The sequence below is a fragment of the Scyliorhinus torazame genome, chromosome 7 (genome assembly GCF_047496885.1).
Source record: "Scyliorhinus torazame isolate Kashiwa2021f chromosome 7, sScyTor2.1, whole genome shotgun sequence".
NCBI lineage: Eukaryota > Metazoa > Chordata > Chondrichthyes > Carcharhiniformes > Scyliorhinidae > Scyliorhinus > Scyliorhinus torazame.
This window is the reverse complement of record NC_092713.1, coordinates 47,695,452-47,715,958: the sequence shown is the minus strand read 5'-3', so window position 1 is coordinate 47,715,958 and position 20,507 is coordinate 47,695,452. Positions and strand designations below refer to the sequence as shown.

The window sequence follows — 20,507 nt, the reverse complement described above, 5'->3', positions numbered from 1 at the left end:
AGCTTTACACCATAACCACCTTCAAATCTTCCACTGCGTCTGATTTGTCATGCTGCCTGCCTGACATTCAGTACCCGATAATGAACAAAGAAAAGTACAGCACAGGCCCTCTAAGCCTGTGCCGATCATGATGCCCGAACTAAAAAAGGCCTTCTGCTCTTACGCAGTCCGTATTCCTCTATTTTCCCTGTATTCATTTACCCATCCAGATGACTCTTAAATGTTGCAAATGTTCCTGCTTCCACCACATCCTCTGGCAGCAGGATCCAGGCACCCACTACTCACAGCGTGAAAAACTTACCCCGCGCATCTCGCTTAAAAACTTTCCCCCTCTCACCTTGAACCGGTGTCCCTTTGTAATTGACACTTCCTGCCTTGGAAACAGCCTCTGACTATCCGCCCTATCCATGCCTCTCATAATTTTGTAGACCTCTATTAAGTCTCCCCATAGCCTCAGTCTTTCCAGTGAAAACAAGCCTAGTTTATTCAACCTTTTCTCATAGCTAACACCCAAGACCAGGCAACATCCCGGTGAATCTTCTTTGCATTCTCTCCAAAGCTTCCACGTCCTTCTGATAATGTGGTGACCAGAACTGCATGCAATACTCCAAATGCGGTTTTATATAGCAAATAAATGGAACCTCTCCAGCCTAGTGGTGGAGGTGAAGAGGGTCTGCAAAGACAGGACGCACTCCCTCTTCCGCCAGCGGAAAGGGTACAGACGATCAGATGAACGTGCTGCCTAGGTTCCTCTTCGTATTCAGATCACTCCCGATCTTCACCTTCAAATCCTTCTTCACCAGGCCGACAAACTAATCATGGGCAAGACCATCTTACAGTGAGGGTGACAAGTGGGAGGCCTGGCCCTACAGAAACACTTATTCTACCACTGCACAACAAATGCATAGAGTGTGAGGAGCTGCTGAGGGAACCAGACAGTCTGGGTCCGAATGAAAGAGGCCTCCTCCACAGGGACGTCTCGGAGCGCTGGCCTTCAACACCGCATCCAGACCGCCCCCCACACACATTCCAGGAGCCTGGTGGGAGAGTAGCCACAATAAGGACATGAAACCAATTCAGGTGGCTCTTCAAGTTTGGCGAGTTGTCCATAAAGGCCCCCATCTGCAACAGGCATATGAACAGATATTTGCTCCAATTCAATATTTTCAAGACCAAAGCCATTGTCTTCAGCAACCACCATAATTTTGTTTCACTAGCCACTGAATCCAACCCATCCCTGGCCATTCCAGAAAACTTTCCCTGATCTGTATGACTCTTGAGCTCTCCATCATCAAGACCTAATACTTGCACCTCCAAAATATTGCTTATCTCAGCTTAGCCTATCTGTAGACGAAATCCTCATTCATCCTTTTGTTACCTCCACACCAAATTGTTCCAACATATACCCAACTTTCAGTCTCCATAAAGTTCAGTTCATCGTCGAACAGAATGTTGCCGATATCCTAATATGAACCAAGTCCCATTCATCGATCACTGTGCTTGCCAACCTACATTTCTCCCAGTTCAGTAAAGACTCAATTAAAAGATTCTCATCCTGGTGTTCAAGCTCCTCCATGGCCTCACCTCTCTATCTCTGTGAACGACCCCCCCCCCCCCACCTACCCCTACCCCAGCCTAATATCTCCCCCAAAATTCTATATTCCTCCAATTCTAGCCTGCTTTGTGTATGGCAACATTGTTGCTGTGTCCTCCAATTGGCTAAGCCTTACACTCTGGAATTCACTCCCAAACCGATATGCATCTCCAGATCTCACTCTACATCTTAAAACATATCACTGACCTGTTCTAATATTTCTTTACGTGGATGTGTGTCAAATTTTGTATTCTAATGTTCCTGTGAAGTACCTTAAGGTGTTTACCATGGTGTGCAGGGGAAGCGGTGGAGCCGTGGCATTGCTACTGGACTGATGATCCAGAGACCCAATACTCTAGGGACCCAGATTCGAATCATGTCATTGCGGAATCCAATAAATAATGTAATTGAAAGTCTAATGATGTTAATTGTTGTAAAAAACCCATCTGGTTCACTAATGTCGCTTTAGGGAAGGAAATCTGCCCGCCTTACCTGGTATGGCCTACATGTGACTCAAGATCCACAACATGTTGATTCTTAAATGTCCTCTGAAATGGCCTAGCACGCCATTCAGTTGTATCAAACTGCTACAAAGTCAATTTTTTTAAAAACAGCCTGATGGACCACTGGAAGCGATAACGGCAAACCCAGGCCTGTAGTGCCTGCAAAGTCTTCCTTACGAACATCTGGGGCTTGTGCCAAAATTGGGAGAGCTGTGGCTTGACATAGTCATACTCACAAAACCATTTTAATGTCCCAGACACAACTATCAACATCATTGGGTATGTCCTGTCCCATCGGCAGAACATACCAGCAGAGGTTGAGGCACAGTGGTATAAAGTCGCGAGGGAGTTGTCCTGAGAGTTCTCAATATTGATCCCGGACCACATGAAGTCTCATGGCTTTAAGTCAAACAGGGGCAAGGAAACTCCCAATGTACCCTCTACCGTCACCTCATAAATCAGTACTTCTCCATGTTGAACACCACTTAGTGGAAGCCCTGAGGGTGGCAAGGGCACAAAATATACTCTCCTTGGGGGACGTCAGTGTCCATCATGAAGAGCAGCTCAGTAGTATCACTACTGTCCGAGCCTCAAAAGGATGTAGCTGCTATTCTGGGTATGTGGCAGTGGGTGAGATAACCAACAAGAGGGAAAAGCATACTTGATCTCAACCTCACATATAGTCCTTGTGGAGATTAAGTTCTGTCTTCACAATGAGGCTACCTTCCATCGTGTTGTGCGGCACTACCACCCTGCTAAGTGGAATAGACTTCGAACAGATCCAGCAACTCATGAATGGGCTCCCATGAGGCGCTGTTGGTCATTAGCAGCAGCAGAATTGAATTCAACCTCAGGATCTGGCATATCCCCCATTCTACCATTACACCAAAATAAGGGATCAATCATGGTTCAATGAAGAGGGCATGCCAGAAGCAGCACCAGGCATACCTAAAAATGCGGTGTCAACGTGGTGAAGCTTACAACACTGGATTACTTGCATGCCAAACAACCCAAGCAGCAAATTATAGGCTGAGTTAAGACAGAGCTAAGCAATCCCCCAACCATTAGGGTCAGTCCTAAGCTCTGCAGTCCTGCCACATCCAGTCAGGAATGGTGGTGGCCAATTAGACAACTCACTGGAGGAGGCTCCACAAATATCCCCATCCTCAGTGATGGAGGAACCCAGCACATCAGTGTAAAAGACAAGGCTGAAGCATTCTCAATAACCTTTAGCAGGATGTACAGAGTGGACGATCAATCGCGGTCTCCTCCGGAGGCCTTTAGCGACACAGATGCCAGTCCTCAGCCAATTCGATCCACCCCACGTGATATCAAGAAATGGTTGAAGGCGCTGGATACTTCAACGGCTGTGGTCCCGGCAATATTCCAGCAATAGTACTGAAGATGTGCACTCCAGAAATTGCCGTGGCCTTAGCCAAGCTGTTCCAGTACAGCTACAAGACTGGCATTTATGCGGCAATGTGCAAAATTGCCCAGATATGTCCTGTACACAGGAAGTAAATTCAATAGCAACAGTAAAAGGGGAATTGGATGAAGGATGGAAAAAGAATTGCAGGGCTACAGGGCAAGAGCAAGGGGACTGGGAATAATTGAATAGCTCTGTCAAGGTGTTGGCATAGACATGATGGACCGAATGACTTTCTTCTGCATTGGAAGATACTACGCTACAAAATCCCTTCCTGGGTAAATAGCTTAAAAAACATTACGGTAATACGTGCATGCTTTTTGATTATTCAGCTTGCGCTCCTAAGGTGGTAATCTAATTCAAATTTTAGGTGAAATCGGTTTGAAAAGCCTTAGTCAAATAGGACAACCAAGCTTTGCACAGCACTTTGTTTCTATCGTTTTTCTCTGTTCTACAAAAGTTACAGTTTTAAAAATTATTTCACAGGTGCGGGTGTCACTGGCTGGGCCAGTATTTATTGGTCATCCCTAATTGCCCTTGAGGTGGTGGTGGTGGTGAACTGTTTTCTTGAACAACTGCTGTCCATAAAGTCTAATAAATCTGTTATGTATCCAAGTACAACTCAAAAGCCTTTTTCCTGCCCAGGATGAAGAGTTGCTTATGTAAACAAGTACTTGCTTCTTAGGAGTCAAAGTATGTCTTACCCATATAATATCCACCATGTACCGAGTTTACTGATTTAACAGAAGCCATTGTGATCTCCGAATGGAAGAGTTAACAGGCCACAAATTGTAATTCAGGTTATAAATTATATAGAGTATTAAAAGTAACAGATGATTATGTAGCTTGCATGGGTTCAATTCAGGCTCCTTCTTCCATACGCACTTCAGTAAAATAGTACCAGAACTGACAAGATGAGTGGGAGAATCGAAGTACACCTCTGACTGGATGTGCAGCAGTCAATCATTACCACCCCCAGCTCAGAAACAGTTAGGGGCACCTCATGCTGGGATAACAGGTTATTGGAGTTGAAAAAAATCATCTCTTTACAGGTCAAAGGAAACCAAAGCAGCTCCTCCACAAATGATTGTCACTGACAGTGGGATTCAAAGTTCTTCACCAGCCATCTTAGATGATAAGGTAACAACCAGCCAGATTGAATGTAATGATGACCACAAGGAATAGGTTTGAGAGAATAGCATTAACAGCTTTGCAACTGAGATGTACTTACACATCAAGACCAACAAACATCATAATAGCCATAGGCAGCTGTGTCATCTGTAGACTTAGTTTTCCCGATACCGCAACTTCTAATCACACATACAGGTTGCGGATTCTACCTCCGCTGAAACCTTGAAATGTACTGTCACCAGTCATTGCAAACCTTGAAACGTACTGTGACCAGTCATTGCACAAATATACCAACACTCATTCAAATTGTGACTCAACTCCTTTTTGTAACAAATATTTTTTTCTATCTTGTTGTTCTGAGATGCAAACAAAATGCCATATCACGTTCTGAAGACATCTCAAAATGTTCTTCACACTGCAGCCAACATTCCGTGGACAAATTCAGCAGCATATCTGTACACGGAGTTTCTCAAAGAGCAAATTAATGAATAACTAGATAGGCTGTTCTTGGTGCTACAAGTTGAAAGAAAAATACAATTAAATGTGTATATATAGCGGTGAAAATAAAGTGATCCTATATTCACCATCGACCAGTGTTATGGTGACTCCACCACACAGCTTTCTCGAAAAGCAGGATGGGGAAAACAATGGGAAAGCACTTCCAGTGGCAATGATTTCTTACTTTGGGAAGATTTCGGTCATCTGTGCAGAGGCAAATCCTTTTCTACAGCCACCCTCGGTGATATTTCCATTTTTATAGTTTAATTCCGTTGAGCTGGAGAAAGAGAGATAAAACAATAAATAAGATCAGTAACACAATGCCACAAGACACAAACAAAGAATTATGGATGTTTACAGCAGGAGGAATTTCAGGCCATCGTTCTTGGACTGTGAAAGGGGAATCCACTTTGTGCATTTCCTTGCATTATTTCCCCCCCCCCCCCCCCCCCTCCAAATCCTTACCTTCTAAAACAAAACTGGATGGATTTTGCTTCTAACACTACTTCTGGTGAAATATTTCATGTCCTGACAAACATTGTTACAACAACAAAAAGCTCTATTATCTTCTTTCATACTTTTAGTCTTCAATGCATGCCTCTCCTTACAGGCTGCTCAATCAATGAAAATATATTTTCTATTTGTCTTTTCAAAGCCCCTTAATTTTGTACAGCTCTTTTATGCCCCAATGAAAAATACCTCAGCTTCTCTCAAGTCTCCTTATAATTTGCCTCTCATTCCTATTATCATCTTAAAATTGCTCCTGCATCCTCACCATGGTATTAACTAAACGGATTGTCCAAAATTTGACACACCAACAACAATTTGTTTTATGTAGCACCTGTAACATAGTAAAATATCCCAAGGCACTTAAAAAAAATGGGATAGACAAAGTTAATACTGTGGCCAGGGAGAAGATTTTAGGGTAGGCAAGATAGATTTGAAGGAGCATCTTAAAGAGGAGTGATTTCGAGGTGGAGCTGTTTGGCGTTGGGCGGGGGGGCGGGGCGCACTCCAGAACATTGGGTCTCGACAGCAGAAGGCACAGACTTCAATAGTGGGGTGGAAAAAAAAAAATTGAGAATGCACAATGGACCAGAATGAGTGGAACAAAAATGGAGGGCTGGAGCAGGTTACAAAGATGGAAGCACCAAGCGATGGAGACATACAAAGATTAGAATGTTAAATTTGTGCACTGATGAACTGGGAATCAATGTAAATCAGTGAAACCAGGGATGATGAGTGAATGGGATTTATTGAGTCTTGTTCCTTGACTTATATTAAAGTTAACTTTCCAAGTCATTGCCCAAGTATTTCCTGTTCACCAAAAGCAGGACAAATCCAATCCAATCAATTACTGCCCTATCAGTCTGTAATAATAATCTTTATTGTCATAAGTAGATTACATTAACATTGCAATGAAGTTACTGTGAAAAAACCCCAGTCGCCACATTCCAGCACCTACTCTCACCCATCAGTGGATTGACAAAATATGCTGTTGGCAGTACTATCAAGCAGCATCTACTCATCAATAACCTGTTCATTCAAACGGAGTTTGAATTCCACCTAGACCACTCAGCTCCAGACCTCAATAGCCTTGCCCCAAACATGGACAAAATAACTGAATACCAGAGGTGAGGTGAGTGTAACTGCCTTCGACATCAGGGCAGCATTTGGCCAAGTGTGATATCAAGGAGCCAATAAAATCAAAGTCAATGAGAATCTGAGAAAGCTCTCCCCTGACTTGGAGTCATAGCGAGCGCGAAGGTAGATAGATGGCTGCAGTTATCAGAGGCCAATTTGCTCAGCCCCAGAACAGTAGTTCCCCAGAGCAGTGTCTCAGGTCCAATGATCCAAAGCTGCGCAGTCAATGACGTTTCCACCATTACGGCATTCAGGCTTGGGATGATAAGTGACTCGTAAAGTTCGCACCATGCAATTGCCAGGCAATAGCCATTTCCAACAAGGTGATTGTCAAACCATCTCCCCATGATATTGTTGAAACTCACAACATTAACATTCTGAGTTACCACTGACCAGCCACATGAATACTGTGGCAATCAGTTGACTCCCAAAGCCTTTCTCCCTCAATAAGTAAGACTTGTGATGGAATACTCCCCTCAGACCAGGGTAAATGCAGCTACACTACCAGTTCAGGAGTCAACACAACCTAGGGCAAGCAGCCTTCTTGATTGGCACCCTGTCTATAATCCTCCTCCACCATCAGCATACCAAGATTGCAGAGTGTTATCATCTACAAGATGGTGGAGATGCAGTATCTCACTATCATTGAGGGACATGATACAGTCCCAGAGGGAGGTGGCCCTGTCCCTGTGCTCCGTGGCCGCAAGCATCGAGACCCTGGTTGAGAAGAGAGTGGGCCTCCAGGACTGGCAGTGCCAGGTGGCAGGGGAGCTCTCCGGTCACATCCCTGTACCAAGGAGTAGCCCGGGGTCCATCAGACACCCCGAGTGAGGTGGTGTTGGGGCCCGTGCGGTAGCCAGCACCTCAGACACCACTGTAGCCACTTAAAATGGCCAACTCCCGATTTAAAATGGCAAACGACAAAGGCTGATGGGAAAGTCAGCCAACAGGACAAAAACGAGCAGCTGCAGGTTGGCTGTGTATTTACCTCTGGAAAGGCCAGACAAGGGCGATACCAGCAACCATCAGCATAACAAAACACCAGCCATCTGCATACTAATGAGCAATCCCCAGGACCAATAAGCAACATTTAGACACATAAAAAGCAAAACCAGACTTCGCGCCAGCAGAAGCCTACACAAAAGGAGGTGAACGACCACCTCAAGACCGCCCATCGATCAGGGAACCGCTCCAGCAGTAGGGAAAATCAAACCAAGTGATTGGGACAAAGTCCAATCATTTGGAACCAGGTACAGGGTCCGCCCCGCAAGGCGGGAAGCCCCTGGGGACTATAAGAATTGAGCCCCAAGTTCAAGGCGCTCTCTTCCAGCATTTCCACCTCTCTTCCACCGCTTCCAGCTCTCTTAACTCTTCAACAGCCGCTCAAAAACTGTAAGTCTTACTTCAACGCTCGCTACGAGATAGGCACTCCTAGCTACCAATCTGTACCAACTTCGAATCCCGCAGGCTCAGAACCCGAATGAAAGGCCATTCGTTACCCTGACCTGGTGGGCCAGTTCCAAGTTAAGTATTGGCCTGTTAGCTATAGAATTAGCTTAGACGTAGAATTTGTACATGAGTAGTGATTACTGTATATAATAAATGTGCTTTGACTTAAATCGTACTAAACTGTGTATTGGATTATTGATCATTACTCGGACTTGAACCACGTGGCGGTATCATAAAGATACCTGGCGACGAGCAAAGGTGATAAAACAGAGCAATTAAACTAAGGCAAAGTTAGCAACATAATTTGGCGACATCCTGACGGGACCCGATCTAGAAGTCGAAAACCACTCCGGGAGAACCCAGAATTTGAATTGGAGATCCAATTGGAAACAGAAAACCACAAGTGTTCAAGCAGTTCTGATCAATACTCATAATTCGACTTCCGGGTGCGGCGATGACCAGCTGAGTCGCACGTTTCGGCAGCTCCCTGTGAAACGGACTTTTGGGCTCTTGATAGGAGCCCCAACGGCAATTTTGACGGCTAAAAACACTGTGCGGTAAACCAGAAGGGAATCCCCCCTGGATACGGATGGAAAAAGGAGAGAGTGGCCAGATTGCAGTGGATCCTTTAGAACAGCGGCAAGGAAGGCAAGCAAAAACCAAGATGGCGTCGGAAGGTGGCAGTTTAACATGGGGCCCTGAACAACAAGAGTTCTTGAAATGCTGTGTGGAAGAGATCAAAAAGGAAAAGAAGAAAGAGCTGTTGGCCCCGATACTACAGGCGATCGAAGGGCTAAAGGAGGAACAAAAGACCCAGGAGCGGGAGCTTCGGGTCGTGAAGGCAAAGGCAGCCGAGAATGAGGACGATATACAGGGCCTGGTGGTGAAGACGGAGACGCAGGAGGCACATCAAAAACGATGTGTGGAAAGGTTGGAGGCACTGGAAAACAACGCAAGGAGGAACAACCTGAGGATTCTTGGTCTTCCTGAAGGTGTGGAGGGAGCGGACGTCGGGGCATATGTGAGCACGATGCTGCACTCGTTAATGGGAGCGGAGGCCCCGGCAGGTCCGTTGGAGGTGGAGGGAGCATACCGAGTGATGGCGCGAGGACCGAGAGCAGGAGAAATTCCCAGAGCCACAGTGGTGAGATTCCTCCGTTTTAAGGATAGAGAAATGGTCCTTAGATGGGCGAAGAAAACTCGGAGCAGTAAATGGGAGAATGCGGTGATCCGCGTTTATCAAGACTGGAGTGCGGAGGTGGCGAGAAGGAGGGCGAGCTTCAATCGGGCCAAGGCGGTGCTTCATAAAAAGAAGATAAAATTTGGAATGCTGCAACCGGCAAGACTGTGGGTCACATATCGAGGGAGGCACCACTACTTTGAGATGGCGGATGAAGCGTGGACTTTTATTGTGGAAGAAAAACTGGAATGAGCGGGTTATTAAAAAGAACGTTCGAACAAAGTGGTGGGGCGAATGTGGGGGGCAAAGAGGGGTTTTATGTACTAATCCTGCGATGTGGTAACTTTTCTCTCTCCCACAGGTGGTGATGGGGGGAGGTGGAGGAGATGGGGCGTTGGCCATTGGGGGCGGGGCCAAGGGAGAAGCGGGGGCTTGGTTCCCGCGCTATGATAATCATGGCGGGAATAGAGAAGCAGGAAGGAAGGGGGGGGGGGGGGGGGTAGGTAGGAAGCCCCCCAACTCGGCTGATCACGTGGAACGTGAGAGGGCTGAACGGGCCGATAAAGAGGGCACGGGTACTCGCACACCTTAAGAAACTTAAGGCAGATGTGGTTATGTTACAGGAAACGCACCTGAAACTGATAGACCAGGTTAGGCTACGCAAAGGATGGGTGGGGCAGGTGTTCCATTCGGGGCTAGATGCGAAAAACAGGGGGGTGGCTATATTAGTGGGGAAGCGGGTAATGTTCGAGGCAAAGACTATAGTGGCGGATAACGGGGGCAGATACGTGATGGTGAGTGGCAAACTACATGGTAAACGTATATGCCCCGAACTGGGATGATGCCAATTTTATGAGGCGGATGCTAGGACGCATTCCGGACCTAGAGATGGGAAAGCTGATAATGGGGGGAGATTTTAATACGGTGTTGGAACCAGGGCTGGATAGGTCGAAGTCCAGGACTGGAAGGAGGCCGGCAGCAGCCAAGGTACTTAAAGATTTTATGGAGCAGATGGGAGGTGTAGACCCGTGGAGATTTAGCAGACCTAGGAGTAAGGAGTTCTCGTTTTTCTCCTATGTCCATAAAGTCTACTCGCGAATAGACTTTTTTGTGCTGGGTAGGGCATTGATCCCGAAGGTGAGGGGAACGGAGTATACCGCTATAGCCATTTCGGATCACACTCCACACTGGGTGGACTTGGAGATAGGGGAGGAAACAGGAGGGCGCCCACCCTGGAGAATGGACATGGGACTAATGGCAGATGAGGGGGTGTGTCTAAGGGTGAGGGGGTGCATTGAAAAGTACTTGGAACTCAATGATAATGGGGAGGTCCAGGTGGGAGTGGTCTGGGAGGCGTTGAAGGCAGTGGTTAGAGGGGAGCTGATATCAATAAGGGCACATAAAGGGAAGCAGGAGAGTAAGGAACGGGAGCGGTTGCTGCAAGAACTTTTGAGGGTGGACAGAGGGTGGACAGACAATATGCGGAAGCACCGGAGGAGGGACTGTACAGGGAAAGGCAACGGCTACATGTAGAATTTGACTTGCTGACTACAGGCACTGCAGAGGCACAATGGAGGAAGGCACAGAGTGTACAGTACGAATATGGGGAGAAGGCGAGCAGGTTGCTGGCACACCAATTGAGGAAAAGGGGAGCAGCGAGGGAAACAGGGGGAGTGAGGGATGAGGAAGGAGAGATGGAGCGGGGAGCGGAGAGAGTGAATGGAGTGTTCAAGACATTTTATAAAAAATTATATGAAGCTCAACCCCCGGATGGGAGGGAGAGAATGATGGGCTTCTTGGATCAGCTGGAATTTCCCAAGGTGGAAGAGCAGGAAAGGGTGGGACTGGGAGCACAGATCGAGGTAGAAGAAGTGGTGAAAGGAATTAGGAGCATGCAGTCGGGAAAGGCCCCAGGACCGGATGGAGTCCCAGTCGAATTCTATAGAAAATATGTGGACTTGCTCGCCCCGGTACTGACGAGGACCTTTAATGAGGCAAAGGAAAGGGGACAACTGCCCCCGACTATGTCTGAAGCAACGATATCGCTTCTCTTAAAGAAGGAAAAGGACCCGCTACAATGCGGGTCCTATAGACCTATTTCCCTCCTAAATGTAGATGCCAAGGTCCTGGCCAAGGTAATGGCAATGAGAATAGAGGAATGTGTCCCGGGGGTGGTCCACGAGGACCAAACTGGATTTGTGAAGGGGAGACAGCTGAACACGAATATACGGAGGTTGTTAGGGGTAATGATGATGGCCCCACCAGAGGGAGAAACGGAGATAGTAGTGGCGATGGATGCCGGGAAAGCATTTGATAGAGTGGAGTGGGATTATTTGTGGGAGGTGTTGAGGAGATTTGGTTTTGGAGAGGGGTATGTTAGATGGGTGCAGCTGTTGTATAGGGCCCCAGTGGCGGGCGTGGTCACGAATGGACGGGGATCAGCATATTTTCGGCTCCATAGAGGGACAAGGCAGGGATGCCCTCTGTCCCCATTATTGTTTGCACTGGCGATTGAGCCCCTGGCGATAGCGTTGAGGGGTTCCAAGAAGTGGAGGGGAGTACTTAGGGGAGGAGAAGAGCACCGGGTATCTTTGTATGCGGACGATTTGCTACTATACGTGGCGGACCCGGCGGAGGGGATGCCAGAAATAATGCGGATACTTGGGGAGTTTGGAGATTTTTCAGGGTATAAATTGAACATGGGGAAAAGTGAGTTGTTTGTGGTGCATCCAGGGGAGCAGAGTAGAGAAATAGAGGACCTACCGTTGAGGAAGGTAACAAGGGACTTTCGTTACCTGAGGATCCAGATAGCTAAGAATTGGGGCACATTGCATAGGTTAAATTTAACGCGGTTGGTGGAACAGATGGAGGAGGATTTCAAGAGATGGGATATGGTATCCCTGTCAATGGCAGGGAGGGTGCAGGCGGTTAAGATGGTGGTCCTCCCAAGATTCCTCTTTGTGTTTCAGTGCCTCCCGGTGGTGATCACGAAGGCTTTTTTTTTTTTAAAAAGGATTGAAAAGAGCATCATGGGTTTTGTGTGGGCCGGGAAGACCCCGAGAGTGAGGAAGGGATTCTTACAGCGTAGCAGGGATAGGGGGGGGCTGGCACTACCGAGCCTAAGTGAGTATTATTGGGCCGCTAATATTTCAATGGTGAGTAAGTGGATGGGAGAGGAGGAGGGAGCGGCGTGGAAGAGATTAGAGAGGGCGTCCTGTAGGGGGACTAGCCTACAGGCTATGGTGACAGCCCCATTGCCGTTCTCACCGAGGAACTACACCACAAGCCCGGTGGTGGTGGCTACACTGAAGATTTGGGGACAGTGGAGACGGCATAGGGGAAAGACTGGAGCCTTGGGGGGGTCCCCGATAAGAAACAACCATAGGTTTGCCCCGGGGGGAATGGATGGGGAATATGGAATGTGGCAAAGAGCAGGAATAACGCAACTGAAAGATCTGTTTGTGGATGGGAAGTTCGCGAGTCTGGGAGCGCTGACCGAGAAATATGGGTTGCCCCAAGGAAATGCATTCAGGTATATGCAACTGAGGGCTTTTGCGAGGCAACAGGTGAGGGAATTCCCGCAGCTCCCGACACAAGAGGTGCAGGACAGAGTGATCTCAAAGACATGGGTGGGGGATGGTAAGGTGTCAGATATATATAGGGAAATGAGGGACGAAGGGGAGACTATGGTGGATGAACTACAAGGGAAATGGGAAGAAGAGCTGGGGGAGGAGATCGAGGAGGGGCTGTGGGCAGATGCCCTAAGCAGGGTAAACTCGTCGTCCTCGTGTGCCAGGCTAAGCCTGATTCAGTTTAAGGTATTACACAGGGCACATATGACTGGAGCACGGCTCAGTAAATTTTTTGGGGTGGAGGATAGGTGTGCGAGGTGCTCGAGAAGCCCAGCGAATCATACCCATATGTTTTGGTCATGCCCGGCACTACAGGGGTTTTGGATGGGGGTGACATAGGTGCTTTCGAAAGTAGTAGGAGTCCGGGTCGAACCAAGCTGGGGGTTGGCTATATTTGGGGTTGCACAAGAGCCGGGAGTGCAGGAGGCGAGAGAGGCCGATGTTTTGGCCTTTGCGTCCCTAGTAGCCCGGCGCAGGATATTGCTAATGTGGAAGGAAGCCAAGCCCCCGGGGGTGGAGACCTGGATAAATGACATGGCGGGGTTTATAAAGCTAGAGCGGATTAAGTTCGTCCTAAGGCTCAAGGGTTCACCAGGCGGTGGCAACCGTTCGTCGAATACCTCGCAGAAAGATAGACGGAATGGGAAAAAGGCAGCAGCAGCAGCCCAGGATCGGGGGTGTGGGGGGAGGAGGAACCAGAAGGACTCAGGGTTGTTAATATATACTGTATAGTATGTATAGGTCGTTGCTACAGATAATTATATATTGGACTGTTAAATTATATTTTTGGAGAGTGTTACTTGTGACAAGGCAGTTGCCAATTCGGGCTAGTTTTTATTTTTGTTATTTATTATTTATTCATTTTTTGTTTATAAAATAGGTCATTGTTATTTGTGTTGTTATAATATTGTGTAAAGGATACACAATGTACTGTGTTGGTTGACCAAAAATTTTCAATAAAATATTTAATAAAAAAAAATACTCATAATTCGGAAGTGTGTGTATGCATGCGTAACTAACAGGGCGATAAGGTAAAACTGATAGATTTTTTGTTGCGTAAAAACTGTCAGAAGTTTGTTTTTCGGAAAGTATTTACAGCACCGCCTTAATACCCCTGACCCAAATTTGAAGAGCAGCATTCGGATTAATACCCCTGTCCCAACATTTGAAGAGCAGCATTCGGATAGGAAAGATGGCAATGCAGCGCCTAATGAACCCAGAGGAATTTGCGGTCGCAGCGACTAGCAGCAGTAGAGTGGGACAATGTCCCATTTTGGAGGAAGAGACCAGGAAATATCTCAAAGGGAAAGGATGGCCCCTTTGGAATGAATTCGGTGATAACAAGGAATCAGGTCCCGGGAGTATAGGACATACTTGGTGGGAGAACCTGAGCGAGATCCACAAAAAGAGCTTAGGGAAAGCTTGCAAGCCGATGGCAATCGTGTCCTGTTTGGCACAATTGCGAGGCACAGAGGAGGTCGTAAGGACTCTCCGGAAAGAAGTTGAGGGCATACATCGAATGAGTAAGGTCGATGTAAGCGAGGTAGAAAAGGAGAATTTTGAATTGAGATGGAAGTTGGCAGCAAAAGATGTAGAGGTGGAGGATGCCAAAAGGGCACACCAGTCTTGTCTGGCACACTTAAGCAGCTTCCAATCTCAGTATGAAAAGGCCTATCAGGACACGCAACGTGCAGTCCTGGTACGAGAAGAAACGGAAAAACAGGTAGAGGCATTACAGAAACAGTGTAGTGACCTAAAGGCAGCATTAAGAGCACTCATATTGTCACCACAGAACAAAGACAAAGCACGCTAGATCACGCAAAGTGCCGGAAGCAGATTGCAGAGCTGCAATCGCTGCTTTCTGTTCAGAAAGGTTTCCAGGAAACTTTTGGAGACAAATTAGATCAGGAAGACAGCCCTGATTGGGAAGAGTTGAACGAAACAGCGCAGAGATATGTTCAGGGAACATGTGCGCAGGGAAAGCCACAAAAGAGAAAAGCGCCCCAAACCCCCACACAGCAGATAGTTCACGCTCCAATGAACCCTGTAACCACCCACCGCACAGCCACATCGGACGATGCGGAATTTCTATACTCCACCCCCTTAACAGTGACCTAATTATGGGACGCGCGCGATAAGATTACACCGTTCCTCCCCACCTCAGACCCCCACCATTTCTTTGCCACAGTTAAGCATCAGGCGACCATGTACGGCCTGGATGAGCGAGAGCATGTAAAGCTCACCGTTTTAACTTTAGACCCTTCAGTAGCAGCAGCCCTTCCCAACCCACAGAATGTAGGAGGAGGCACCCTTGCAGAAATGCATACCGCGATCCTGGATGCGATCGGGTATAACCGGGGTGACCCCGTAGATGGCCTCAACAAATGTAGGCAAAAGAAATCAGAGCACCCCACAGCGTTCGCTGGACGCCTGTGGATCCACTTTGCAGCAGTCTTTGGAGACTTAGACCGCGCCCATTTGTCCCCAGACAACATGGCCAAATGGACCCGCACCCTTATCTCCCATGCCACAGATACAGGTCAGAAAGCCTGCACGAGTTATGATCCCTCAGAGGAGGCCCATAACGAGAAGTGGGTACTGAAAAGATTGTCCCGCACTTGGGAGCAATCTATACAAAGCAAACCCGCAGTCAAGAATACAGAGGAAAAGCAGGCCGGAGCAGATAAGCAGGCAGTAAAATCACACCAGAACCCCGCATGGGTGAGTGAGGGAAAGAACAGCCCCCCACCCAAGTCACAGGAGTGTTACAACTGCGGACAGTTGGGAAACTTCACAAGAGAGTGCAATGCCCCTAAAAAGCCACAGAGAGCCCAGCAGACGGGCACTCTGAGTAAGAAAAAGACAGAGCCCATTCATAGCGTTAGTGCCTGTTCGGATCGGACGGACTTGACCGGAATGGACTGACAGTGTACGGGCTCCCCCAGTTGGGTCTGCGACATCCTTTGGGATAGGTCCGGATGACTGGTAGTTGCAGCGAAAATACGGGGACAGCCCATCGAATTTCTCTGGGACACAGGAGGGTCCCGCACATCAATAAATTCCTCCACCCTGTTTCAAAAAGACACGTGGCCCACTACAGCCACTATCACCCTCAGCGGCTTTACAGGCCACTCACAGCAGGGACACATCACAGCCCCTGTACCCATTCAAGTCGGCACCATCACCACCAAGCACTCCGTAGTTTTAGTTGACCTGCCCCACACAGCAGAACACATTCTGGGAATCGATTTCATGAATTCCCACAATCTTTCATTTGATCCAGTCAACCAGTGTCTGGAAGATTGCAAAATCCGCAAGAGCCCCCGCAACGCTCACCATAGGAGTGTATGCGAACAAAATTAGCACAGTAGGCGAATTTTGGTTCAACCCGACCACGCTTAGCACGGACAAGCAGGTTAGGGCAGTTCTGCAAAAGAACAGGGCAGCATTCGCAATCCACAAGCATGACTGTGGACGGATGACTGGCTCCGTACAAATAACAGGACCTGACCCTAGATCCAAAAACAGTATGTATTTCCCCAAGAGGCAGAGGGAGAAATCTCCAAGGTAATAGAAAGCTTATTAGAGCAGGGCGTACTTAGATCAGTAGCCTCAACTAATAATGCTCCGATTTGACCAGTGAGAAAGCCCGATGGATCATGGCGACTGACCATCAATTACCGGGAACTGAACAAAGTCACCCCCACAGCAGCAACAAGTCCCGAGACCATGGTCAAGCAGGGACTCAATTCCCGATTCTTTACTGTTTTGGACATCAGTAATGGATTCTGGTCCATTCCATTGGCAAAGGCGTGCCAGTACAAATTTGCCTTCACCTTTAAAGCACAGCAGTACACGTGGACATGCCTGCCACAAGGCTTCCACAACACCCCCTCCATTTTCCATCGACAGCTGGCAAATGGCTTAGCCAAATTCTCTCGCCCCGAATGTCTGGTACAGTATGTAGACGACCTACTACTGCAGACAGACACCAAGGAAAAGCACATTGAGCTTCTGTCCGAACTCCTGGAACTATTACATTCAATTGGTTGTAAAGTCAACCCCAAAAAGGCCCAGATTTTGGAAGAAAAAGTGATATATTTGGGAACAATTATCACACATGGCAAACGCGAGATCGAGCATAAAAGGATTGACACGATTGCTAAATTGCCCCTTCCCCAGAACGTTGCAGCCCTCCGGTCGTTTTTAGAACTGGTTGGCTACTGCCGAAACCACATTGACGGTTTCACCAGCAAGGCAGCTCCCCTCTCAGACCTCCTAAAGAAAGGAGCCCCCTGGGAATGGCTTCCGCAGCATACGGATGCTGTGGACTCTTTAAAACAGGCACTCATAGGAGCCCCGCATTACAAGTTCCAGACCCGTTTTCCCCTTACGCCATAGAGGTAGCGACCACAGACCGCACCCTTTCAGCCATGCTCCTCCAGGAACGGCACGACCAGTTAAGACCTGTAGCTTACGCCTCCAGAATTTTAGATGCTGTGGAGCAGCGATTTTCAGCCTGTGAGAGGCACCTGCTCGCAGTATTTTGGGCAGTGCAGTATTTTTCATATATTACCAGACTGAACCCCATTACAATTCTCACTGAACACACCCCCACCCAACTTTTACTGGACGGACGACTCCAGGAAGCCAGATTAGAGCAGCGAGATGGACCCTTCTCTTGCAGGGACGGGACATTGCTGTTAAAAGGGCAAAGATGCACACCTATTTAGCCGACAACTTACAGTACCCCGGAACCCCCCATGAATGCAAAATTCTCTCTCCACACACCACAACTCAGGCCCCTTTATTGCGAAAACACCCCCCAGAAAGATAGGTAGTTCAACCCAGAGCCCCCAGCACACGGACACGTGTGAGCCTATAAAGATCTACGTGGGTGGATCTTCCAGTCTTGGATGGGAAGCGCATAACAGGTTGCGGTATCTATGTCGAGGGCGCGCAGGGACGCGCCCTTAGGAAATATCGTTAAAACTTCCAGGCCACTTAGGCGCGCAGGCAGCAGAGCTTGCGGCCATCGCGTATCTAGTGCAACACCCAGATTCCTTCCCCAGCCCAGCAGACATATACTCGGACAGCCTCTATGTCTGCAACAGTCTCACAGAATTTCTGCCCCTGTGGAAAGCAAGAGGATTTGTTTCCGCAGACGGAAAACCCCTCCCCTCAGCCCCATTGCTCCGTCACATTTTAGAGCGAGCCCAGAACAGGACTTATGGGATAATCAAAGTTCGCATTCACCATCGTTCCTCCCCCCCCTGGAAATGTGAAAGCCGACGCACTGGCTAAAGCAGGTTCCAGACGTGGACATTTTTGGACACCCCCCAAAGGCGCACCAGTGAGTGCAGTTCAGGTCTCACAGACAAAGGTAGAGGATCTAGTGGAGGCCCAGAAGCAGGACAGCAATCTCAAGGAGATTGTAAAAGGAAAATATCCAGTTCCCTATGAGGTGTTCAAAAATGCACTGACCACACATGACGGTGTGGTGTTAAAAGACACCCTTTGTGGTTCCTGAACAGGACAGGAATCAACTGATTTGTTTGTTCCATGACGGTCATGGACATCAGGGAATCGATCCCTATACAGCCCATCTGAAGCAGCTGTGTTGGTGGCCGAATTTAAAGGATGATGTAAACCATTACATAGAGAACGGTCGAATCTGTGCCCAGAATATTCCGGACAGATATGCCAAAAAGGCTCAACTCAGCCACACCCGACCCGTTAATGGCCCCTGGACTAACCTCCAGATTGATTTGATAGGACCATTGCCCCCTTGCAGGAATGGCTATAAATATGTACTTGTGGTAATTGACACATTTACGAAATGGCTGGAAGCATTCCCAGCCCGCACAAATACTGCAAAAACCACAGCCAAGATTTTGACCCACCACATCTTTACAAGATGGGGACTCCCCCGCAGCATTGAATCCAACCAAGGTTCCCATTTTACGGGACGTGTCATGCAGAACGTCCTCACGATATTTGGCATCACCCAAAAATTCCACATAGCATACCACCCACAGTCGAGTGGTATCGTGGAGCGCATGAATCGGACCCTAAAATCCACCCTCAGAAAAATCGTCCAGCAGAACACCACTTGGGACTCAGTCCTCCCTTTTGCGCTGATGTTTTTGCGTAACACAATTTCTACTTCCACAGGTTACACCCCACACACCCTCATGACCAGATGCCCCATGAAAGGCACAGAATATTTTAGGTTTGGACTTGACCAGCCCCGAAGTGATGGCCCTCACACACGAGAAAGCAGTGGAGCAATTAGTTGCAAATGTTAAAACGGCTCAGCTAGCAGCCGCAGTAATATTGGGCACCAGAAAGAAACAGAGCAAGGCTTGTTTCGACAAGACAGAGCATGCGACAGAGTACAGTATAGAACAGCAAGTTATGCTCTGTATATAACCCCAGCACATTCCTGTCACCAAAATACTCGGGTCCGTACTCCATTGCAGATAAAGTAAGCCCTTCCGTTTATAAAATAAAGTACCCCAACGGTAAGACTGCGTGGTTCCATATAAACCAGCTGAAGGCATATGGAACACAGTCGAACCACGCACACCACGTCATGCTCGACGCAGCACACCACACCCCGCCCACAGCCAACGTAACCCTACCATCCCCCAACACGTCCAGCCCAGCCACAAACTCGACCTCGACTCCACCCCCGAAATATATACTCCGCCCCGGAACGCCCACAGACTGCAGCAGCAGAGACAGCGACTGTGACTCGGACGATAGCCACAGCACGCCTCGCTACTATCCCACACCCAGGGATTCCGACTACGATCCAAGTGATTCCTTCATGATCACTTTCCTGAACAAACCCCACCACCGACCAACACTGACGACCCCGATTCCGTCCCCACACAGCTAGACAACAACTATTGGCACCGAGATAACTCGTTCCGACTCGTCCGCAACGACGAGAGCGACCCCACCTCACATGCAGCCCTTTCAGCCCTGATACACTCAGAGCTCAGTGTTTGGCACCCGGGAGAAGGTGACGACCTTGGGTCTGATTCCCATACCGAGAACCCCTTTGCGACCCTGTTCGCAACCGAGAACTGAGGTGTCCAGATGATGTTTAAAAGGAACCGCTTGGGAGAAGTGGTGTCCTTTCTGATGGAACCTGCTGCATGTTTTATGTCAGTTTGTTAAATGTGGTTTGTCAGACAGGAAAAACAAATATTTCACTGCCCCACGCCTATTCGGCCGAAAACTCTTTTGAGAACGTGTCCGCACACCTTTTCAGCAGAAACCTCGGAGGACTTGTCTGCAGAGACTGGTTAAGGTACCAGACGCCCGTTCGTAACTGCCCTTCTGGTTCGAAGGTAGAACCACTACGGCAGCCCCACCACGATGCCTACATTTCTTGCCCGTTCTTGGCGGTTGCTCAGGCAGTGGAGAAACGGCTTGGGAC

General features: G+C 48.2%; 1 protein-coding gene across 8 annotated transcripts in view; it reads right to left on the bottom strand.

The window, feature by feature from the left end:
* Positions 1–20,507, bottom strand: part of st3gal3a (ST3 beta-galactoside alpha-2,3-sialyltransferase 3a) — a 1,052,507-nt gene that overhangs the window by 463,679 nt on the left and 568,321 nt on the right. For all 8 annotated transcript variants that reach the window (XR_011948150.1, XM_072510649.1, XM_072510647.1 and 5 more), the window contains one exon: positions 5,337–5,429. Coding sequence is in view for 7 of the 8 variants with exons in the window: in XM_072510649.1 (XP_072366750.1) it covers positions 5,337–5,429 (93 nt within the window). In the remaining variant the exon portion in view is untranslated. The remainder of the gene's footprint in view (positions 1–5,336; positions 5,430–20,507) is intronic.